The 22718-nt window shown below is 57.2% G+C and overlaps 1 protein-coding gene across 3 annotated transcripts; it reads left to right on the top strand.

The window, feature by feature from the left end:
- The first annotated feature begins 2623 nt into the window (after nt 1-2623).
- Nucleotides 2624-22451, top strand: RRBP1 (ribosome binding protein 1). 3 transcript variants are annotated; one of them, XM_084514806.1, is made up of 24 exons: nt 2624-2721; nt 7313-8017; nt 9427-9575; nt 9842-9964; nt 10420-10572; nt 10884-11002; nt 11709-11862; nt 14111-14249; nt 14400-14587; nt 14738-14775; nt 15418-15508; nt 16145-16237; nt 16612-16704; nt 16816-16896; nt 16997-17086; nt 17541-17633; nt 18396-18467; nt 18675-18770; nt 19061-19144; nt 19970-20062; nt 20834-20917; nt 21154-21252; nt 21467-21610; nt 21871-22451. In XM_084514806.1, the coding sequence occupies exons 2-24, from the start codon at nt 7333-7335 to the stop codon at nt 21907-21909; spliced, it is 3000 nt and encodes a 999-aa protein (XP_084370932.1). In that variant the 5' UTR covers nt 2624-2721; nt 7313-7332; the 3' UTR covers nt 21910-22451. The 3 variants fall into 3 exon arrangements, with proteins under 3 accessions (XP_084370932.1, XP_084370934.1, XP_084370933.1); XM_084514807.1 differs by lacking the exon at nt 2624-2721 and adding an exon at nt 3209-3272; XM_084514808.1 differs by lacking the exon at nt 19970-20062.
- Nucleotides 22452-22718: the final 267 nt, after the last annotated feature.

Below are 22718 nucleotides of genomic sequence, written 5' to 3'. Positions count from 1 at the left end.
AAGGTGGTCTCCTCGCCTGGGGACAGCTGTGCTGTGACACCCTTTTTATAACCTCCCCGTGCTCTGTTGTGGCTGGGCTTTGTGGCTGTGTGCTCACCCCCGCCATGGGTTGGCCGTGCCAGGTGCCTTGTTTTGCAGGCTGAAAATCTGTGGATGGGTTTTGTGCTTGTTTCTCTGCCCGAACAGCCTCGTAACACCTCACTTAACGCTCTGCTCTTCCTAGCTGTGCTATTCTCAGGGGAATACCTTGCTGCAGAAGCAGGCCTGGTCACCTCTGCAGTGACACGGGGATCTTTCCAACCCAAAACTCGGCCACACCACCACAGAAATGTCTGCAAGGAGGGGCAGGAGCGATCCAGAGGCGATTGCTGTGAGCTCTGTGTGTCTGCATGGCTGGTAAATAAAGCAGTGCTTGTGGTGCAGTCACATCCCGAGTCAAAGGCCGCCTCTCCTCTGCCTCCTGCCAGCCTTTGCGGCGTGTTTCTGCACTGGCACACCATGGCAGCACGGGTGGTAGACACGTCCCCACGTCCCCGTGGGCACCACCAGGTCCCGTAACACAACACAGGCTGTGTGAGAGCCGAACCCCGGCCCTGAGGCAGGCCTCGGTCCCGCCTGGCCCTCCAGGAGGAGAAGGGAGCCGGGGAGCCCTGCGGAGTGTCCCCCGGCCTCGCAGCAGGGTTTGTTTGACGGCCGAGGCACAGAGCTAAAAATATCCCCGCGATGGTTATGAGTTTAGGATAACTAATACATCCAGCGGGAAGATTTGGAGCTGCTCCAGGGCTAAACAACAGCTTCTTCACCGGCGGCCAAGGACTTGTGGATGCAAAAATAACTAGGGACTAAAAAACCTGAGCTGGAGCGGGGGGGGGGGGGGGGGGAGGGGTGCGTTTCAGATCGAACCCAAGAAAAACTTTCTAGCGGTGAGGATGACCGTGGAGAGTCGCCAGCACTTTGGTTATTTTAACAACAGGGTACACAGGGCTCTGGTGGGGCTGGATTTGGGCTGGGTGCTGCCTCTGGGCAAGGGCTGGGCAGAGGACAGCCAGGTCCATACCTTCCATGCCTTTGCCTGAAGGGCTGAGAGTTGGATCACTCTCTGCCCACCTCCATCCTTTGTGCTCGTGGGTCTTGCCAGTCCAGGTCCAGCCCATGGCAGGGAGCCCTGCCTTGCCTTGCCCAACCACCTACTTAGCCTGCAGCAGGCAGAAAACCCACAAAAGTCTCCAAGATCTCACGAGTGCTGAGCATGGAAGTGTCGGTGCCTATTTCAGGTCCCTCTGCAGAAGCTGCGTTATCGTAATTAGCCGAAACGTTTCTCCCATTAGCATATTTTCCTCAAATTTCCTCACACCAGCCTGCATGAAACAGTCGCTTATTCTCCTTGCCATTGTGTCGAGATGTACCAGGCTGAGGACAGGACCTGCTGCCCGGCCCAGCCCGGCCTCAATAGCACAGCTTGTTCTCTGCGCACGGGGTGGCAATGCCGTGGCAGCTGATGTAAATCCCAGGGATTGCCACCCTGCGAGGGACTCTGTCCACTGAAATGCATTAACGTTGTTATCCCCCTTCACTCTTCAATCACCTGAAATTTCCTTCTGCCCAAATGCTGAATTTTCCCTGGGACCCAGCTCTGCTGCCTCCATGCTGACAACTCCCTGCAATAATGTTAAATAATCTCCCCCTCCTGCCATCAGAAATGAACTTTTTTTCTCTACATTCAGTGCCCATTAAGTGCAGGAGCCACAGTGTGCACCACAACATGGCCAGGGCTGAGCAGGAGAAGGCAGGAGATGGCCTTGAGCTTGGCTGAAGATGTGGAGACACGAGGGGCATTCCCACCTGAGTTCCAGGCCTTTTGTGCAGCTTTGGGTGAAAAGCATAAATAACGCAATTCCTGGGTTACAGAGTAGGCAGCAAACTTCTGTTCTGGCCCTTTGCAATGCTCATCAGCCCATGGCTTCTGCCAGGTTGGGTGGCCAGTTGATTTGTTGGGTGGTGGGCTGGTTGGGTGGGGGGTTGGTTGAGCAGGCAGTTGGTTTGTTGGGTTGTTTGTTGTTTTGTTGGGTCGTTGGTTGAGCAGATGGTTGGTTTGTTGGTTGGAGGGTTGGTTGAGCAGGTAGTTGTTTTTTGGGGAGGTGGGTTGGTTGGGGGGTTGTTTGAGCAGGTAGTTGTTTTTTGGGGAGGTGGGCTGGTTGGTTGGGGGTTTGGTTGAGCAGATGGTTGTTTTGTTGGGTGGTTTGTTGTTTTATTGGGTGGTTGAGCAGGTAGTTGGCTTGTAGGGTGGTGGGTTGGTTGTTTGGGGGTTGGTTTTGGAGACACAGTCCTCCACAGACAAGCCTCAGACCATACCAGGATGGCTCCCACAGCACCCATCAGGGTAGAGAATCTCCCAAAGGCTGCCCGCGGCGCCCCACACCCCCTTACCCCACCCCGAGCCGGGCCACCCCCACCTCCCGGCGATCCCCCCTCACCTCCCCCAACCCCAATTCCCCCATTGCCCAGCGGGTCGGCTCGAAGGAGGAGGGCGAAACTACAGCCCCCAGGGGCCGTGGCGGCCCTTCCCTTCCTTTCCCTTCCCTTCCCCGTCCCGTCCCGTCCCGTCCCCGTCCCGCCCCGCCTCGCTGAGTGGCCCCGCGGCCGGGAGCGGGGCGGGCCCGGCAGAAAGTGCCACGACTCCACACGGCCGCGGCGGCGGGCAGCGACCGCGACACGGCGCCGGTAGGGACCGGGGGGGACAGCGGGGAACGGGGGGGGGGGGCTCGGGGAACCGGGCTGCGGCTCCGTGCGAGGGGGGCACCCGAGCGGGGAGAGGCAATGGGGAGTGTGCGGGGGGGGGACACCCATCCCGTGCCCCCCCTCCTGCTCATGCTGAGTCCCACAGAGAGGGGAAAAAGGGGGACGAAGGGGTCCGGGGGGGTGTCCCCGGGGTGTCCCCGGTTTTTGGGGCGGCGGGGGATGAATGGCCCGCGGCGTGCAGGGCGCTGCGGAATGGCGACGTGTGCAGGCGGCCGGGGAGGGGCCGCCCCGCCGGATGATGGACGAAGCCGCCGCCTCCTCTTCCTCCCCCTCCAGCCCCCCTCCGGATGAGGGGACACCCCCCCCATTCCCTCCAAGCCCTCTGCTTGCTACCCCCCCCCCCCCCCCCCACCCCTTTTCAATCCCATCCCCGGCACCCCCCCCCCTTGTTTTTCCCCTATAACTTGGCGCCCCGCTCGCCCCGTCTGCGGCTGTCCCGAAGAAATTGCCAAGAGCCGGCCGTAGGAAATGCCGTAAGCTGATGAAGCGCGGTTGCAAAAAAAAAAAAAAAAAAAAAAGAAAAAACCAAAAAAAAAAAAAAAAAAAAAGGTCACGGCTGCGAGGAGGTTGTTCCTTTTTTTTTTTTTTTTTTTTTTTTTTTTTTTCTCACGGGAGAGATGCTGGAGGGGACCGCAGGACAGAGGTGTGGGGAAGGTGGGGTGGGACGGGGTGGCTGGCACCCCCGTGGGCACCACGGGATTCCCAGCTTGGCTCTTACGAGCTGTCCTGCATGTGGTGCCCGCAGCGGGACGTCCCACCAGGGCAGGAGCATGGTGGGGAGAGCGTCTGCGAGGCCACCCCTGTGCCCGAGCTGTTGGCTTTCAGGCTGTGGCTGCTGCTTGTTCACATCGCAGAAGGGTCGAGACCCAGCAGCTGAATGCCACTTCGGGCTGGGGAGAGGAGAGAGAGGTGTAAAAGCTGCCACCGAGAGGGGTCAAGCCACAGCTGTGCTACATGTCGCGCTGTGCTTCCTTCCAGTCCGTATACGTGTGGTATATATGAGTGCCACGTGCCAGGCGAGACCAGAAGTGCACGGCCACTTACTCAGAAAGCCTGTTTACCCCAAAGCTCCCAGGGACGTGGGTAGGATCCCTCTTGAGGAGTCTGTGTTTGGTTGGGCTTTCAGTTTTGCCTCTGTCTGTTGCAGCCGGGTGGAGGGAGAAGCTTCAGGAGACGGATCTGGTGATCGTCTTTTATCTGCTGACAGCGCTGCCTTCTGCTGCTGCCAGGCTGCCCCGCTGTCGGCAGGATCTGGCCTCCAAGTTCCCTCTCGCTCCTTCGTGCTGGAGGAGCGCTGGCCCTGGGGATGCCTCTGTCCCCTGCTCAGGCTGGTGGCCCGGGAGATAACTTTGCCCTTTGGCAGGAGCTGAAATCTCAGCCTGGAAACCTGTGTGCCAGCTCAGCCAGCCTCGACCCACCTGCGTGTGGTTAGGGTGCTGTCGAGCAAAGGGAGCTGCAGGCGCCGTGCAGGCAGATGTGGCTTCGGGCTGTGCAGAGCCCAGCTGCACAAACCCCGTTCCCTGCCCTCCAACACCCGTTCACAGTTTTTTCTGCATTACTCTAGCTGGAGGCGCTGCTTTGGCACTGGAGCAAGGTGCAAGCTTTGGATTGCAGGGGGACACCGTGCCCTGGCTGCAAAGAGCATCTTTTCCCTTCAAAAGCAGGGTACATGGTAGGTGCGTTTCCCTTTGGCTGTAGGGAAATAAGGTTTCTGTGGTTGCTGCACAACCTGTCTCTCCCTTTTCTCCTGCCTCCACAGCTGGAGTTTTGGCTCTTCCCTGCTCCTGGCAAATGCACGTGCAAGGCACCGAGCGTGGCCCGCGTGGCACACGTGTGTGGGCACAGCTCCTGGAGGCTGTGCTGCGCGTAAAGCCCACGAGGCTGAGAGCTTTGCTCCTTTCACTTCCTCGTGGGGAGTTGGACTTTTGCTCGGGGCAAACAGAGGTGGCTGTGCGGTGCGGGGTGCTGAGGGAAACCTGCTCTCCTGGGCTGTTAGCTGGGGTTTTGGGAAGTTTGGTGGGTCGCTAGAAAACGCCACAGGGACTGCAGAGGTAGAGGATGACTTCGCAGGTAGCTCCTTTAGGTGAAAAGGCAAAATAGCGGTTGTCTGCCTTGTTCCTGTTCTGGTGGTGGTAAAAGGAGCCGGTACAGAGGGGAAGATGCTGAAGTCTTGGAGCCTCTTCAGAGCCCAGCCGTTGAGCCAAGGCCATCAAGTGTGAGATGTCGCTCGAGGCATCTGCGAGCAGATAAGCCGTGGTGCCTCCCGTGCCCTATTTCAACCCTGCCCTCGCTGAGGCTTTGTGCAGACATAAAGCGCTGGCAGGCTTTCCTCTGTCACCAAGCTCGTGAGAGGGGCTGTGCCGTGCCATGAAAACCCAGAAGCAAACTTTGAGCCCTCCAAAGGCAGAGCTGGAGCTCCTGGGGCAGGCAGCAAGCTCAGGAAATGCCAAAGCGGAGCTTTGCTCCCGATCCTGGCGCTTTGTCTTATGTTTGTGCAGCGGGGAGATCCTGGGGGAAGCCTTTTTAAGAAAACTCCCAGCCCAGGCTGTGTGTGACAGGACTGACATCCCCTTCGCCTGCAGGCGTTGCTGCCCGCTTGGTGTTTCTCGTCCTCCTTTTGGATTTTGTCCTTGGGAGCAGCCGAGGGGCCACATCGGGATCTGCCTCCTCTCTGCTGCCTCCGGGAGCTCCCGAGGAGCTCTGCGACCGCCCTGCCAGCAGGTTCAGGGCATCCTCCTAGGTCAGTGGGGTAAGCTGCTGCCTCCTTCCTCGCAAAGAGGCTTCACGGCTTCAGCAAAACCCCCTGAACGTTGCCCCATCCCCGCAGTTTTGCCACGTGGATGTTAACGTGCCAGGTCAGATTTTCTCCCTTGTTCAGCAGCAAAACCACTGAAGGTGCTGGAGCCCCGGGGCAGAAAATCAGGACCCTTCGTGCCGGGCAACGGCTGGTGCTGTGGGTTTGTTTGTTTTGTTTTTTTTTTTTTTGTACTTTTTTTTTTTGGAGGTGGGGGCTGTTTGGTTTAGCTAGGAAGGACTTCTCACTGCTAATCTCCGCCGTTATCTTGCCCTGGCTGTAAAGTGCACGAGGAGGCAAGGTCCAGGCTTTTACTGCGGCGTGGCTGGGTGAGGCTCGGGCACCCCGCTGCGGGTCCCCGCGTGGGCTTCGCGGAGGGGCAGCAGCGTGGGGTGGGACGTGGGGTGGGCAAGGAGCTGCCTGCCTCACCCCCTCACTGCTCCAACCCCTGTGTGCTAACACCATCCTGCCTCCTGGGGCTCCCCGTGCACGTGGGACGTGTCCGCAGCAGAGGCTGGAGCTGCAGGAGCCCCCTCTGCAGCACCCTGCCACGGGCACTGCTCTGGAAAGGTGCTTCTGGTGCCAGGCTGTTGGTTTTCCTTTTTTTCTCTTCCATTCCTGTCCTCCCCAGGCTCCATGCAGCTGCTTTTGGAGGCGGTGGTGGCAGCTGGTGGGGTTTGCCAGCACTCGGTGATGCCCTGGCCCCGAGCTGGAGCAGCACGTTTGCTCCAGGTACAAACAGCGTGAGGTCAGGAAGGGTTGGGCCTTACCAACGTGCGGCGGCTGCTGGGTGAGAAATGCAGGGCACCGTGTTCTGTCCCCAGAAGCAGCTCAACAGCTCAGCGTAACCCTAAAACCGGTATGAGGTTGGAGATGTGTGTTCTCCCGGGATGCTCGGGGAGAGCTGGGCTCCTGGTGGCAGTGCTCCTCCCCGGGCAGGTGAGTGTCTGCAGCGAGAGAGGGCCGGGCTGTGGCTCCTCCTGGCTCTGCATCTTCTTCTTTAGCGATGAAGAAAGGTTTTGATGTGCGTGGTGTGTGTTGTGGTGGCTGTCTTCATCGCGCTGTCACCCGCTAGCTGCAAGTGTGGCTTGGGCTTCAGCTCCGGGTGTGAGTTCGCTGCTCCGGGTGGTGGCAAGAAAAAGCCTCTGAGGTCTCCCCTTCGAGCAGCAAAGTTTTGAAAAGATGCTGATCTCCTTAGTTTTTCTTATTTTTGCCTGCTCCCCTCCCTCCTCAACCCGCAACCTCTTAGAAAGGAAACTTGATAATGTTTTCAGTTAAGTGTGGGGATGGGAACTTCCAAGGACTTTCTGCATTTTCCTGATTATGTTTTTGAGGCGCAATGACGAGAAACTCTCGTTGCCTTCCTGGAAAGCGTTCCTTTGCATCTCAGCTCTTCAGCTCCTGCATCCCCAGCTGGGGGCTAACGAGCCGCATTGCAACCACGTGGAGCTTCTCCTCTGGTAGGAGAAATGCGAGTGGGACAGCAGGGAAGGGATTGGTTTAGGGGCTTGGGACAAGCACTGTGGATAGGCAGCGTAGTGGAGGAGCAAAAGCTGGTGATGTCTGTGTCCTGCTGGCCCTCGCCAGGGGTCTGTGAATCTTGGCCGTCACTGCAAGGTGATGTTTGGAGATGCAAATGTCCTTGCAAACTCCCTGCTTGGCGAGGTGATCGCGTCTTTGGGTTTTCCCCTGGCTAACTGCTGCTCTCCTGTCTTGCAGGCGCAGAAGAATAAGGCAGGATGGATGTGTATGACCCTCAGACGCTGGGTGTTGTGGTCTTCGGAGGCTTTATGGTGATATCAGCCATTGGGATCTTTCTGGTGTCCACCTTCTCCATGAAGGAGACGTCTTATGAGGAAGCCTTGGCAAAGCAACGTAAAGAGCTCGAGAAGACCAACCAGCACAAAATAGAGAAAAAGAAGAAGGAGAAACCTGTCGAGAAAAAAGGAAAAGCAAAGAAAAAGGAAGAAAAACCGAATGGGAAGATACCAGAGCAGCAGCTGCCTCAGGAAGGGACGGACTCTTCCAAGGACGTGGTTCTTGAGCCTGCTGTGGTGCCTGAGCCCGTAACTCCCGTCGAGCCTCCGATCGCAGTGGTGTCGGTGCCCCCCCAGGAAAAGGAGAAACCTGCTCCGTCTCCGAAGGAGAAGAGGAAGAAGGAGAAGAAGGTGGCAAAGGTAGAGCCTGCTCCTAGCCCGGCGTTGGCTTCCCCTCCCGTCAGCGTTCCCAAAGGTTCTCCCGTCTTGGAGGTGACCCCCAAGGAGGTGCCTGTTGTGGCCGTGCCACCAGTGGGCACGCAGCAAAGTGCCCCCGTTGTCAGCTCTGTCCCCGTCAAAAAAAACGAGGCTCTTCCAGCCCCCGAGGAGCAGAAGCACGATGGACCTGCCAAGAAGAAGGCCGCGTCCAAGAAGAAGGCTGAGCCAGGTAAGGCCAAATTCTGGTGTGTATCCCCGCTGAGAAAGCAGGGAAGGTGGGTGACTCTAAAAGTTTCCTCCGCGTTCAGTGGAGGTGAAAAAAGCTGCCTAGTGGAGGAGAGAGGAATGAGGTTGTTTCACACTGCAGGGGACTCATCATGGAGTGGTTGGAGAGAAGTGACGGGATGTGTCGGGGCAAAGGGACATTTGCCCATCACAGGTCAAGCCTCACTTGGTTGACTTGGAGATAGAAGAGAGAAAAAAATCAGAGGCTTGGACTCTGCAGGGTGTAAATAATGTGGAAGTGTCTCCATACGGCCATGTGGCAGAAATCTCTCAGGTGTTCTCAAAAATGTGATGCCTGTGTTCCCGTGCACCCATGTTTTGGGAGAGGACCTGCTACTCAGCAGGACGTCTGGTCTCCAAGGTCGGGTTAAAGCCCTTGGACCGGCTCCTTTGGGGAAAGGATTTTATTAAAGGCCGGCTCCGTATAACAGTGAGGGAAATGGGAGGTGGCTGGGCATGCCGGGGGTGACTGGTTTGGCATGGGCACCTGGGGATCCAGCACCGCTGCTCCAGCACTGACAAACATCACCCTGAACCCAAGCTGGAACAGCTGGGGCAGCGTGGATGGGAGACAAACCCTCAGCTCTTGTTTACCGCGGGGAGGTTTTTGGCTGCCGGGCGCATCCATTCCTTCAGGTACGAAGCACAGATCCCGCGTGTCTTGGAGGCCGAGAGTGTCTGAGGCGCTCCTGCGGGATTTTTCAAAGGAAAGCTCCTGGCAACATTTGCACCACGAAGCTGGCTGCAGTGTTGTGGGCAGCCTGTCAGCACGGGCTGCGATGTCTCCCCTTTGCAAAGGCAGGAGCAACAAATTATCCCGCGGCAGATAAAAACCCGGGGTGCTCACAGGCGCGTCCTCAGCGCTGGAACAGACGGCAAAACCCGACGGGAGCGGCCTGGGGGTCTCGTGTGGTTTGTTTTCAGTCTCTGGCGTTGCGAAAACCGCTTGCTTGCAGGTGGTTAATGTGGACTTGGGTCCCAGGTCGTTAGCTCTGAGAGCAGAGCCGGGCTCTGCCTTGAAACGCGCGTGGGTGCCTGCTCAGGGCTGCGCTGCTGAATCAGCTCCTGCCTTTGGGCCTCCAGGGAAGGAGCAATTCACGTCTCCGGTGCCACACGTGAGCAGAAGGATAGGGAATCATGGAAATGCAGGGTGGGTGAGGTTGGAAGGCACCTCTGGAGGCCGTCTGGGCCAGCCCCTGCTCACGCAGGGACTCCTAGAGCTGCTTGCCCAGACGGGGAAGGAACTAAAACATCAGTTGTGGGGCTGGAGCCTGCCTCGGGTGTTTGTTTTAAGAGCAGGTGATGCTCTGCCATAACCTGAGTGGTCCCAGCTCCTCTTCTTTCCTCCCTAAGCCCCTGCGGACGCGGATGGGCCCCTCTACCTGCCCTACAAGACACTCGTGTCCAGCATCAGCAGCATGGTGTTCAGCGAGGGAGAGGCCCAGCAGCTCATCGAGATCCTGTCGGAGAAAGCAGGCATCGTCCAGGACACCTGGCACACGGTAGGGCTCTCGGCACCTCGGTGGCCATTTACTGCTGGCCCTGCCTCTCTGCCGAGCCTTGGGAGGGAGAGCTCCACGTTTTTTTGGCAGGTTGGGGCCCTGCTAACCCCGAGGGCCAGTTCTGGAGACCTAGAGCTGATTATTTTTTTGTTGTTGGAAAGAGAGGGCAGGATCCTGTCCTGCATGTTGGGTGGCTCCTGCCTGTGGGGGAAGAGGGCGGGTTTGGAGGTGGTGGGCCCCACTGATGCGCTGCCTCGCGCTCGCAGGCGACACAGAAGGGGGACCCGGTCACCGTCCTGAAACGCCAGCTGGAAGAGAAGGAGAAGCAGCTCGCTGCTGAGCAGGAGGACGTCTCTGCTGCCAGAAACAAGCTGCGGGAGCTGAGCAAGGTAGGTGCTGCACAGCTTTCCTGGTGTTGTGGTAGCTCACCCTGTTCTGACAAAGCAGCGGTGCCACGAGCCTCTCGCTCCCCCACATCTCATCCCCCTGGGAAGTGCAGTATTTAGTGTTTGGTATTTGGTGTTTGTTTTTTTTTTCCTCCCTGCCTCGTGCCAAATTTTGTGTGATGATCCAGAAAAAAAAATATCTAGACTGTCTTACTCCTTCCTCACTGCTGGCCCAGTGTGGAACAACAGTGGCATCCAGTGGCCACAGTGCCCAAAACAAAATGCGAAAGGAAATCAAAGCGCTAGGCGACTTGGCCTGGCTGTGCTGCGCAGGTGGCTGGTAGCTCTTACAAGGCAGAACTTTTAAATCTTCTGAATTAGAAGGCCCAGTTCTGCATTTCCTTGAAACGAGGGAACTGGAGCACCGAGGACTAAGCAGGTGACTCCTCTCCTTGCAGGAACTTGCAGCGGAGAAGGCCAAGGCGGTGGCCAGCGAGAGCAAGCTGAAGGAGCAGCTGGTTGCTCGTGAGCGGGAGATCACCGCTGTTCAGGCACGGATGCAGGCGAGCTACCAGGACCACGTCAGTGAAACACAGCAGCTCCAGGGAAAGGTAGGCTCCGGAGCATCCTGACGGATTTTGGCCTCTGGGAGTCTACAGAGATGGAGAGCGGGGAGACCAGAGGCGTGGGGAGGTGGGGGTGACCCTGTGATGCTCAGTTCCTCTGTGAGGGCTTTCCTGGATTGTGGTGCAGGCATGTGGGAGCATCCTCACGAGACATCGTGTTCCTGGGGGCCATCAGTGTCTGTAGACTGAGGAAGGGGGTGAAGCTCCCGTGGGCACGTCCCTCTGTGCCCAGCAGGCTGGGCTGGGGTGTCGCCTGCTCCCCACCAAGTGGCGTAACCCTTGCTGCCTTCCCCTAGATTCGGACCCTGCAGGAGCAGCTGGAGAACGGCCCCAACACGCAGCTCGCCCGCCTGCAGCAGGAGAACTCCATCCTGAGGGATGCGCTCAACCAGGCCACCAGCCAGACGGAGAGCAAGTAAGACCACGGCTGGGCTTTGGGGCAGAGGCTGGGGCTGCCCTTCTGGGACTGGCAGGGGAAATGAGGATGTTTTTCCCATGCTGTGGCTCGTGACAAAGTGGGAGGGCAGGGGAAGCCCTCCCTGCCCTGAGGCGAGGGCTACTTGTGCTGATGCTGGAGCCAGCGGGCAGTGGGAGGAGAAGGGACTGGGAGGTAGTGAGGCCCTTCCCTGCCTAGGTGAGCTCCTGCTTCCTGGCTTGAGAAGAAAGCCAGCTGGCTCTCGGAAACGAGTGATGCTGCAGAGAAAGAACCGAGACGTGCCTGATGCCTGTAGAACAAATACGAGCTAGATAGAAGAATTTCGCACTCCTTTTTATAGAAAATACGAAATAGCTGGTGATTAACAGCGGTAAAATAATTACAGACTGGACTCCAGATGCTTAGAGAACTTCCTCTGGTGTCTGGGAACACAGATCCTCATGTCCTCTACTTCATACGAAAGGAATGTCTCCTGTGATTGAAATACCGCTTCTGAAAGGAGATTTGTCAACTCTTTCCACCCCCTCCCTGGAGCAGCAGGCGTGCCCTAGAAATAGGAAAATGCAGCCACGAGAATGTTTCGAGTCCCGTATCAGGCCCGTGGGGGGTCGTGTCCCCCTGTACGTAACGCCCAGGACACTCGGCCGTCCTGCGGGCTGAAATAACCCTGTTTTCTCTGCTCCAGGCAAAACGCTGAGCTGGCCAAGCTGCGGCAGGAATGCAACAAGCTGGTGAAAGAGCTGTCTGAAAAATCCGAGGTGCTGCAGCAGGAGGAGCAGCAGAGAAAGAGCTGGGAGATGAAAGCGGTGGCCTCCGAGAAGCAGCTCGAGCAGTCGCAGGTCAGGCAGGCGCTGGCAGGGCCGCGGTGGCTTGTGGCGAGGGGACAGCTGGCTGAGGCAAAGCAGGAGCGCGGGGCTTTGCCAGATGTTTTCCCTCTGATCTTGTCTGGGTTGCTTCATCTCCGTGTGGCTCTGGTCATTCTCTCGGAAAAGCACATGCAGGAGGGTGGACGGAGAGAGGGAGAGCTCACCGGGAGAGCCAAGCCCCGTGGTGTGCTGGGTTTGGGACCTTAGGTGGTCTTTTTTTTTAATTATTATTTTTTTTTCCAATGGAAATTGAAAATGGCAGCTGCTCAGAGGAAAGGCGTCCCGTAATGCCCCTTCTCCCTCGGCACCCTTTGGAAGGTGCTAATGTCACCCCCTGCCTTCTCCCCCCTCTGCAGGGGGGTGCTCACAAGGGACACTGCCTGTAGGGAATCGGGCTCTGTTAATTCAGCTCTCCAGAGATAAGGCTGCATGTGTGCTCCTGATGCAGGAGTATTTTGCACACACACCTTCCCCTGTCAGTAAAATTGTCCCTTTCCAGGTTAGTTAGGGGCTACGAGGCTCTGATGTCCTGAAGGGGAGCTGAATTGCTTGGCCTTGGCCTTGGAAGGAGCTCGGAGAGAGCTTACCAGCCACAGCTGGAAGGCAAACTGCCTTGCAGATCTCTTAATCACCTCTCCTGTGTTAGTTCGTCTCACGCATTGTGGCTTTCTTGCATCATCTGTCACCAGCAAAGCCCAGGCAGCACGAGACCCAGTTAAAACCATTCTCCTCACACATCTCTGAGCCTGGCGTGAAGGTGTTGGGGGAAATCTAGGCTGTACGCGCTGCTCGGCGTGCCTGCTGCTGCCAAATGCCCTGGGCCTGACCTGGCAGGCTGCAGCTGGCCGTGCCTGCTGCTCCCTGCTGTCCCAAATGTGGCCAGGCGTCGAGCCCGCTCTGCTACCTCCTGATGGTGCAGAAAGCCTTGGAGGCAGTAGGTTCCTAGCTCTTGATTTTTGGGGTGCCTGAGGGCGTAGATCTTCTTCCAGCAGACTGGTTTTGGCCTTTGCTGCTTTTGCAGAGAAAGTGAGGAGCCTGAGGGGTGATGTGGGCACGGTGCGAGGGCAGAAGCTGCCTTAAAACCCCAATTGATAGGTGTGTTTTTAGGAGAAGTTCTCCAGGGCTGACAGCCTGCTGCGTGCCTCAATGTTAGTCTAATAATAATAATAATAATGATAATAATGATAATAATAATAAGCTGCAGGTCTTTAAAGCCAGGGATGTGTTTAAGGTGCCTGTGGGGATGGGGAAAGTGTGCTTCATGGTCACTCCTGCAGCTCTGAGCTGAGGACTTGGTGGTAAAGCCTCAGAAAGAGGAGAAGCACTGCTTTTTTTTGGCAGTTCTGGAAGCATCGTTCAGACAGAGCCTGGGCTGCTCGTTGGCCTCGTTCTGTCCCCGTCACACAAAGCTTTTGTGATGGTGTGGCTCGTGGAGCTGCTGGTTCGCAGCACGCCTCACACCCCTCGCTCTGCCTTCCCCCCCCTCCAAGCGCACGCCTTGGCCAGGCCTCTCCTCTGCTGCTTTCGAAGATGGAAAAAAGCCTTCCCTGGCCCAAACCACACAGAAAATTCCACCGCCTGTGGAAACACGTGGCTGGCCGGCTGCGTCCCGCTAATCGCCCTGACGGTACCTCTCCGTGCTGGGCTGGGGCACCAGCTGCCTGCACGGGATCTGCTCGTCGGGAGCCAAAAACACCGAGGCCACTCTCCCTGGTGTAACGAGCACGTGTCGCTCCCCGCCTGCTGGCAGGGCGTTTTCCCCCTCTCCCTCCCTGCACAGTGGCAGCTGTGAACGGGGTCGGGAAATGGAGCCACGGGGCGGCTGCCAGAACAAACCCGCAGCAGAAAGGGTTTGGAGACGTCGCCTGGGCTCCGAGCGCTGGCTGGGGCTTTGCGAAGGGGAAGCTTTCTGCGGGGCTGCCCGGCCAGGGCTGTGCTTTAGGGCCGGAGGTCGGGGTTTTTTTCAGCATCCAGCTCCTCTCTTCCAGGCTGGAGGGGAACAGAGAGGGTTGGTGGTGGTGCTGACCCAGAACTGAGACGTGAGGGTGTTGTCTGATTGCCCCCTGCTTACAAAACGAGGGGCTTCATGCAGAGGGGAAGCATGACAGCCCCACTCCCCCAAAACACAGCTTGAAAATCACACCATGTGCCACTGAGCTTTGCCTCACATTGGCCAGGACACCTAACGTGCTGTTTAAAGCCTCCTCTTCCCCCTGTGCAGGCTTCCCAAAGGGAGGTGGAGGCGACGCTGCAGAAGAGGTTGGATGAAGTAGGTGACGAGCTGCGCAAAACCCAGGCCAGCTACAAGAGCCTCTTAGCAGACGCAGAGAAGTCCAAAGGGCAGCAGCAGAGCATCGCTGGTGAGGACCACGAAACAGCGCAGGGAGAGCCGTGGGGCAGCTGAAACGCGGGGCAGAGCTTGAGTTTGAGACCCTGACTCCTCAGGATGGGGGGTCTCTGAGTTTGTTGGCGCCTAACCTGACTGTGTTCCTCTCCCCTTCGTCCAACAGATCTGCAGGCCAAGCTGCTGAGCTCCGAAGCAGAGCTTAAAAGCAAACTGTCGGAGCTGGACAGCGTGAAGGGGAAACTGCAGGATGCCAGCTCGGAGAACACCAAGCTCCTGGAGAGGATCAAATCCATCGAAGCTCTGCTGGAAGCAGGCCAGATGAGGGAGGCAGAAAAAGACAGAGACCTGCAGGTCCTGGGCGTTTTTAATCGGGGTGGGAGGAGGATAATGTCAATGTTAGTGGCCGTGTTAGCTCTGTTATCTCCCTGTGGGGTGCCACAGAGATGGCTGATCTGCATCCCTGGTTTAGGACAGGCAATGAAAGTGGTTTCTGTCTTCCAGGCAGCCAACGAAGCAGAACTGAAGCAGACGCAATTAAGGTAGGTCTAAGCTCTGCCTAGCACACAGGAGCTGCTTGCTCTCTCTTCCAGCTTGCTCCTTGACCCCAGATAACAGCCAGTCCGTGCTGAGGTGGCGCTTTGATTGCTGTCAGGCACGTGAAGGCTAACTCTTCCTGTAAGACTGCCTGTGCGATCTGTGTGGGTGCTGGGGGTGGAGAGGGACCTGGGATGCCTCTGTGCTCACAGCTGGGCCATCCAGAGTAAGGCTTTTGGGGCTGTTTTAGGGGAATTTGGGGTATTTTCAAGGATGGAGATTCACCACTTGTGTCTGTTGCCTTTTACCCCTGTTCAGGGCACCTCTGAAGAGGTTCAGGCTCTGTCCATGGCAGGAGAATTTCTCAGATGCCCTTGCTGTCAGCAGGCACCCAGTGCTCCTCTAAAAGAGGGTACTTGTTCAACCTAGGGTCCTGGGACCCCAAGAGATTGGAGTGGTTCCCATCAAGGGCTTGCATCCAGCTGAGCCTCGCTGCAGGGCAGCTGGCGGATCTGAGGGTGTGGAGGGAAGCTGCAGGCTCGGAGGCGTAGCTGGTGGTGCAGCTTCCCAGAGCAGACCCCAAATGCAAAATCCCACCCGGGTGGGAGGTGGAGGTGGAAGCTCACCCCTGCATCGTGTCATTCCAGGCTGCAGGAGAAAACGGACCAGCTCTCATCTTTGGAAAGGGAAGCGGCGGAGCTGCGGGAGGCAATGGAGCAACAGAAGACAAAAAACAACGTACGTGAGTGAACCGGGCACGGATTTGCCACTCAGATCGCTCCGTGGTGCAGCACCAGGCTCTGCCAGCCCCCTGGAGTTCTGGGGGTGTCTCCTTGTCTGCCAGAGAGCAGGAGGGCCCCAGCTGGGTGTACGCCTCGTGTGCTCGAGCTGGTGGGCTGCACGGGTGGGGTGTCCCTCCCCTGTCCTCCTGGGAGCCTTAGGGCCTGGTAAGCAGGGAGATGCTCTCCAGCAAGGTCAAGGGAACCCCTGCTCGTGGTCCCTCACTCCTCGTTGCCTCTCTGCTCCTTTTCCCTCTACTGCAAGGCTGCATCCGTTGTCTGGAGGCAACCTCACAGCCTTCTGTCAGGCCTACGTCCTCTTCAGGCAGCTCAGGGCTGCTTTTGGAGCTTGTCTCCACCCAGCTCTGCTCTGCTCGAAGAAGGCTCGAGCCTTCAGGCACTGCCTGAGCAACGTGCTGCCTTGGGTGGCCGCAGGGTTAGAGGAGAAAGGAGTGCACGTGGGCAGTGGGGTGGGAGATCCTTGACAAAAGCCATGGGCTGCCCGTTTTCCCATGGCTTCGGTGTCCTCCAAAGGCAGCTCGGTGGCCTTCAGCACGCTGTGTGGCTCATTGCCTCGTGTGTGTGGTCATGGCAGGACCTTCGTGAGAAGAACTGGAAAGCAATGGAAGCCTTGGGCACGGTGGAGAAGGCGTGTGAGGAGAAGCTCCTTGCTGCTACAAAAGCGAAGGTGAGCCTGGGATTTCTGCTCAGTGGTGACGGTGGTGGTGCAGGGGAAGCAGTCACACTCCCCAGGCCTCCCAAATTGTTTGCCCTGGGTTTCCTGCCTCATTTTGGGAGCAGCGCTGGCCTATCCTAGCTGACAGCTTCTCCAAATCTTGCCACGAGGGCTGTGTAACCACAGCACAGCTCACAGCTGGGGAACTGGGGCCGTGGGTGAACTGGGAGGGGTATTTCCATGACTCTCAGCAGCACTGTTCCCTGCTTGCTGGCTTCCCCATGCCAGCTTACCCATGCAGACACAGAAAAGCAGGGCTGGTACAAGCAGCCTGGCCTCACAGGCACCTCAGACCTCCTCTCCACACCAATTTGTCCCTCTTACAGGAGGAGCTGGCCCAACAGCTCGACGCCTTCCAGACACGAACCAAGCAGACGCTGCTCTCTGCCCTCCCGCAGGTCACCGTGTCCTCGCAGCAGGTAGGCACCTGCCTGCTCAGGCCCCTGCAGGGCCTCTGCCATGCAGGTTTGTCAGGCATCTAAGCGTCCTTTTCCTTTCTTTTCCCCTCCTTGTCCTTTTTTCACGCCCAGGATTATGATACGTGGCTACAAGAATTTAAGGAGCAGGCAGTGAATGTGCTAAAGCAGCACACCAGTACGACAGAGCCCGCGGTGAGTGAAGGGGCTGGAAAGTGGAGGGGCGAGGGAGTGTTTAAGTCTCATTTCTTTCCCTCATCTCTCTTTTTTCTCCATCCTTCTCCTCCCCTTTCAGGATTCAGCACTTAAATTAAAAGAGGCAGAGGAAGCGCAGAGCACTTTACAGGCAGAATGTGAGCAGTACAGAGCCATCCTCGCAGAGACGGTGAGTTACAGCTCCTCGCCACGGCTCGGTCTTCTGGTAGGAACTCAGCTCCATCTCCCAGCAGCCCAGATCCTGCCGGTGGGCTTGTGGTGGGCATCACACAGCATGCTGGGGCTGCCGTGGACAAGATTATTTGCTGATGAGACAAAGGGAGAGAAGAAATATGAATTTCTAGAGTTTTTCTTCAGCCTAATTATGCTGGAAACCTTTCTGGTGGACATGGGATGTTGTTTGATGCATGGTGGCACAAGCAAGGGCTCCACTAAGCAGGGTGGTTGAGCCAGCCTGGGAGCTGGGAGCCCCTAACCCCACCTGGGGCACCCAATTCTGTTGCTCATGCTTTGCCCTTTGGGAAGAATTGGGTATTCCAGGGCACCCAGCCCTGGCAGCAGCCGTGGTGCTCCCCTCCGGAGGGCTGGAGGGTGCTGGGGCTCAGCTGGGGCTTTGCCAACAGGAGGGGATGCTGCGAGACCTACAGAAGAGCGTGGAGGAGGAGGAGCAGGTGTGGAAAGCAAAGCTCACCGTCTCCGAAGAGGAACTCCAAAAGGTGGGTGTGCGGGGCACGCCTGGCTTGGCTGCTGATGGACAGGGGCTCCTGGAGCAGGGAGGCTGGTGGCTGTAAGGCAGATGCTGACCCCAACTGTTCCTGCCAGCCTTGAGCTCTGAGGCCTGACAGGGGAGCTCCCATACAAGAAATGTTGAATTTCTCAGCCGGTTGCTGGTGCGAGGGCTGGTGGTGAGCACAGGGGGGTGAGGTGGCTGCTGGTGTGCTGAGGTGGCTGCTGCCTCTCCGTGGAGAAGAGCTGAATTCCTCCTTTGTGGAGAATTCCACAGCCTGAAGTCCTTCTCGGAAATAAATCCAGGCTTGAATGCAAACAGCATACTTTGAGCTCGTGGATAGCTTGGCTCCTCTTCGTAGCAAAGCCAGGGACACCTCATTGGAAAAACTGCTCCGCTGCTTCCAGACCCACGGTGCTCCCAGCAGGGGTTGAGGCGAGTTCGGTGCCAGTTTCTTGGGTGTTGAAAGCTGCCGGCAGCCAGCAGGCAAAGGCTGTTACCTTGCTTCACAATTTATGGCCTGGGCTTGCTGGACTGACCCTTCCTGGGGGGAAATGTTCCTGCTGCCTGCAGGCTGGGGAGCTCCGGGCTGGGGTCGGGATCCTTCTGTGCAGGACAGAAGAAAGTGGGGGAGGTGGGAGCGAACCACCAGCTGGTTACTGGTTGTGCAAAGTGTGTTCAGGACCACAGTGAAATGCCATTTACTGCCCCTTTTTGATTTATTTTTATTTTTATTTATTTTTTGGCTTAGTCACAACTCCAGTTGAAATCCCTTGAAGACATGGTAGAGAAGTTGAAAGCAGAGCTGCAGAGCACGGATCAGGTAAGGATTTCTGGGTGCTTGGGAGAAGCTGGGTGATGCCAGGACTCTGGGAAATCCCTGCTCGGGCAGCAGGCAGAGGTGTGCTGTGCCTGGGCTGGACCAGAGCCCACCTCCTGACTCCCCTGTGGAAGGTGGGCTTGCAGCATGGCGTGCGTTTGGGATGCCCGGCACCTCAAACACCCTCCGTGCTCTTCCCTTTTAACCCAGCTAAAGGAATACATCTCTCTTCTGGAGGCACAACTGGAAAATCACTTGCAGACAGCCAGCTCCGAGCGCCAGAACTACACAAAAGAAGTTGAAGTCGTAAGTGCGACAGCCATTGCCTTCAGTGTTTCTTCTTCTGATCCACCACCCATCCTGTTTCGGGGATTTGACGAGTGCCCTGGGGGTTTGGATCTTTGCAAAGCAGGAGAAGATAGAGGGATGTTTGCTGCAGTCTGGGTTGTGGATGCCTAATGCCAAGAGATGCATTAGCAGGGTGCTACAGGGCACCAGGGTGGTTTGGAGGTGGGGGGGGGAAAAAAGAAAAAGCCCCAACCGTAACGCTCTTCCTCACCCCCTGCTTTCTGTTTCTTTCTGTTTCCCCCGGCCAGTTGAGGCAGCTCTTATCAGAGTCCCAGGAGCAGCTGGAGGCGGCGAAGACAGAGACGCAGAAGCAGAGCCAAGAGCTGGCCCTGGTAAGGGAGATCCCTGGGGGTGCAGCGCCCGCCTGCACGCAGGGCAGCTCCTTGGCCTGGGGGCAGTTCACAAAGGGCGACCCCAGGGTTTCAGGGTTGATATTGGTGGCCCAGTGGGGGATTTTCCCTGCCTTTCTTTCCTCTCTGATGGTGGTTGGAAGGAACGGAGAGCAGCAAAGCTTGTGTGAGCTGGTGTGTAGCACAAAACCCCAGCTGTCCCCCTGATGGACACTGACTGCCCCCACCACCACCCTGGGCGGACATTTGGGTGCCTTAAGCATCCAGCCAGCCAGCTCTGGGTGGGGTGAATTTTGTCGTGTGTCCCCTGGGTGGAGGAGTTGCTTGGATGGCTGGGAGATGGGGCTAGGGTTCTGCGGGTAAGTGGGAGAGAGGCCTGGGATAAAGGGCCAGGAAAGCCATCAGAGCTGCCAAATTCATGAGGGCTTTTGCTTTTTAAATCAGTCCTTTGATTGAGACAGCAGTCGCGGCTTTGCTTTTTAATATTTAAAGGCTTCATTCTTTGGAGGCATATCTCACCAGTGAGGTTTAGGAGTCTGTGTTAGGGTAGGGCTCCGGCTTTTCAGCACTCCTGTGAGCCCTGCTGCGGCGAACTGAGGGTCAGGAGGTTTATTTTTTAAAGTCCTGGGTGGTATCCCTGGCTTGCAGGGGTGCTCAGAGCACAGTGAGCTGGGAGTTCAGTTTCTTCTGGCCATTCCTCCCTGTGTGCTGGCACAAAGGCTGCCCAAACTGCTCCCTAGCTCCTTGTGTAGGGCCGTGCTGGGGGGCGTGTAACCGAGCCGGCCTCGCTGCTCCTCCTCCTTGCAGGTCAGGCAGCAGCTGGGTGAGATGAAGAGCCACGTGCAGGACGGAGAAGTCGTGGGGTCACGAGCCGAGCCGAGCGATCCCGAGCCCTTCGAGGTTAGGGGGGGTGAGGCCCTGGCTCGCAGTCCCGCGCCCCGTCCCGCATGGCCAACTGCACGAGGCTTCGCTCTCCTGGCCTGTGCCAGGCTCGTGGAGCCCCTCCAAACACACGTCCCGCTCCTTCACCTGTTCCCCCGGGAGCCCTCTGTGCCAGCAGCAGGCTGGGGATGTTTTTGGGGAGGCAGGCAGGGAGCGCTGCCTCAAGCCGGGGTTGCCACATGGCCTCGGGCCTGCTCGGGGGCTGGGATTAGGATTACAGAGCTCACGCAGGGGCAGAGGCCCTGCAAATCTCGCCGGAGCCGGGCTGAAGGCATTAGCAGCGGCTGCTCCCCGCAGGCTAACACCTCTCGGCGGTGGCAGCTGCCGCCCCAAGCTGGGCTCTGCCTCTCTCTGCTTTAATCCTGTTAACTGTGGAGCCTTCTCCTGGGCACTGCTCGTCTGCTGCAGCACGGGGACCTGCCCGATACACCCTTCACTCTGTCGTGCCTCTCGTCCAAATCCCAGCTTGTGCTGCCCAAAAGATCAAGCGCCTTTGGCAGTGCAAAACCAACCCCGGGCTCATCATCAGCATCCTCCTGGCTTCGTGCAGAGGCCAATGATGGTACCCGTTGCCCCTCGGTGCCTTGGACAAAGCTCCAGGTTTTGTTTCTTCTGTGTAGCCCAGCTTCCTTGGTCCTGGAAGAAGCTCCTCGTCTAGGCCTTTGTTTTTTTTTTAAATTATTATCATTTTTATTTTCTCTTCTGGACACTTTCCCCTTCTCCATGCAGTTGAAAACGCAGCTGGAGCAGAACGAAGCGCTGGTGGAGAAGGAGCAAGCGCTGAGGCAGAAGCTGGTGCTGGAGCTGGAGGAGGTGGGTGCCGGGGGCGAGCGGGGAGCGAGGGTTTGCCCCTGGAGGGCCTTGGGGCTGCGAAAAAGCACCTCTGGAGAGCGGCCAAAAAACGCTGGGGCAGTGCAGCCAGCAGCCTGACGGTGGCTCTGCAAGCTGCCAGAGGGACAGCCACAGGCCCTGCTGCGTGGGGCAGGGTGCAGGAGGGGCCCGCTGGCACCGGCTGGTGCGTTGTTAAAGGTTGTGTGTCCCCCTTGCAGGCACAGAGCTCGGCACGCAGCTTGCAGGCGGAGCTGGAGAAGCTGAGAGTGGCTGAAAACGCAGCAGCGTCAGGCACGGAGGAGGCCCAGCATCTCAAGGTGATCTGGCTGCTGCCTCGGCTCAGCACCAGGCACAAAAAAGCCTTTGCCCAGCAGGACTGTGGGCGTGATTTGTGGTTCCTGGGGATGGTGGGGCAGGGTAGATGGTTCCCAAGGAAGGTGCAGATGTGTTTTGGAGGGAGGGGGTCCCCTGCAAGCAGCCTAGACTGCAGGGAGGGGCTCAGGCAGATGGCTTCTTTTTACTCCTGTGTAGGAAAGACTTGAAAAAGAAAAAAAACTAACAAAGGACTTGGGCCAAGCAGCAACCAAACTCCAGGAGCTACTGAAGGTCACCCAGGACCAACTGGCCAAAGAGAGAGAAACGGTGAAGAAGTTGAAAGAACAGCTTCATGAAACGGTACTTGCTGCCAGCACCCGCCGCAGCCAGGCCTTCCCTTGATACAGGCGGGGAAATGTGGTTTAAAATGGGAGCAGTGGGGCACCCACTGCCAGAACCCACCTGGCTGGCTTCTGGCAGCCCCTGGGACTGCGTTGGATGGTGGTCACGGTCCTTCCCTGCCCAGGAGGGAAGATGTGGCCAGGCTGCGAAATGCTCTGCTGCTTAACCTGCAGCGAGAGCCCGCCGAGTAACTGAGCTCTCCTGTGTTTCTTCTGCAGGGGGAAGAGGACAGTTCAAAGGAAGGGACTTCGGTTTGACGAGTCTGTGACTTAGAACTTAACCCTTCAACTTACCAAAATGCCTTACACATTCCTAAAAATAAAAAGTATATGCTGAATTTACTGTAGATAAAATACAAGCCATTAGTGACCCAAAACCTAGTTTTGAAACTTTAAGAAAAAAAAAAAAAAGGCAAAAAAAAAAAAAAAAGAAACCACCACCAACCAGTAAACACTGCAGGTGTACGTCTGTAGGAAAACCTTCATACTGTTTTGTACAACCCTTCGTTCCCGTGGGTGCTGCTCCCGACACGTTGGGGCAGGTGCCGGGGCTCGACCCTGCTGGAGCGGCAGAACTCGCGAATGTGTGAAAAGGGAAGACTGTGTTTGTACATCAACCGGTGCAATTATTATTTTATATATATAAATATATATATATATTATTTTTTTTTTTGGAGTGAGAGAAGTGTGAAAGTAAGACCCACCAGTGGAAGGAAGCCTCTCTCTGACGGGTGGCTCTCGGCGCGTATCCTTTGTGTACTTTCTGGGTGTCGATGCAATTAAAATGACGTCGTAGCGAAGCGCCTGTGCTTTATTTTTCTGGTCACTTTTCGAAGTTGCTGTGCCAGGAATGTCTTGGGGACGACTGAAGCCTGACCCTGCGTTGCCCAGAGGTGGATGCTTTGTTCTCTTGCTGTGCTGCAGCTGCTGGCCCCTGCTTTTCTTCCAGTGCAAGCGAAGGAGGCGCAGAGCTGCAGCCGTGGTGCCCCAGCTGTGATTAAAGTGGTTGGGGTCCCACAGCTTTTGGGGCCTTGTCTGAAGCCCTAAAGCTGCGGGGTGCCCCTTCC

The sequence above is a fragment of the Aythya ferina genome, assembly GCF_964211825.1.
Source record: "Aythya ferina genome assembly, chromosome: 3".
NCBI classification, from domain to species: domain Eukaryota; kingdom Metazoa; phylum Chordata; class Aves; order Anseriformes; family Anatidae; genus Aythya; species Aythya ferina.
This window is presented reverse-complemented; position numbering and strand designations above follow the sequence as displayed.

Bases quoted from the DNA above. Each gene is read 5' to 3' on its own strand.
- RRBP1 (XM_084514806.1), top strand. From the start codon at position 7,333: ATGGATGTGTATGACCCTCAGACGCTGGGTGTTGTGGTCTTCGGAGGC. The intron at 10,573-10,883 runs GTAGGCTCCGGA...GCCTTCCCCTAG, and splicing joins CACAGCAGCTCCAGGGAAAG to ATTCGGACCCTGCAGGAGCA. The intron at 11,003-11,708 runs GTAAGACCACGG...TCTCTGCTCCAG, and splicing joins ACCAGCCAGACGGAGAGCAA to GCAAAACGCTGAGCTGGCCA.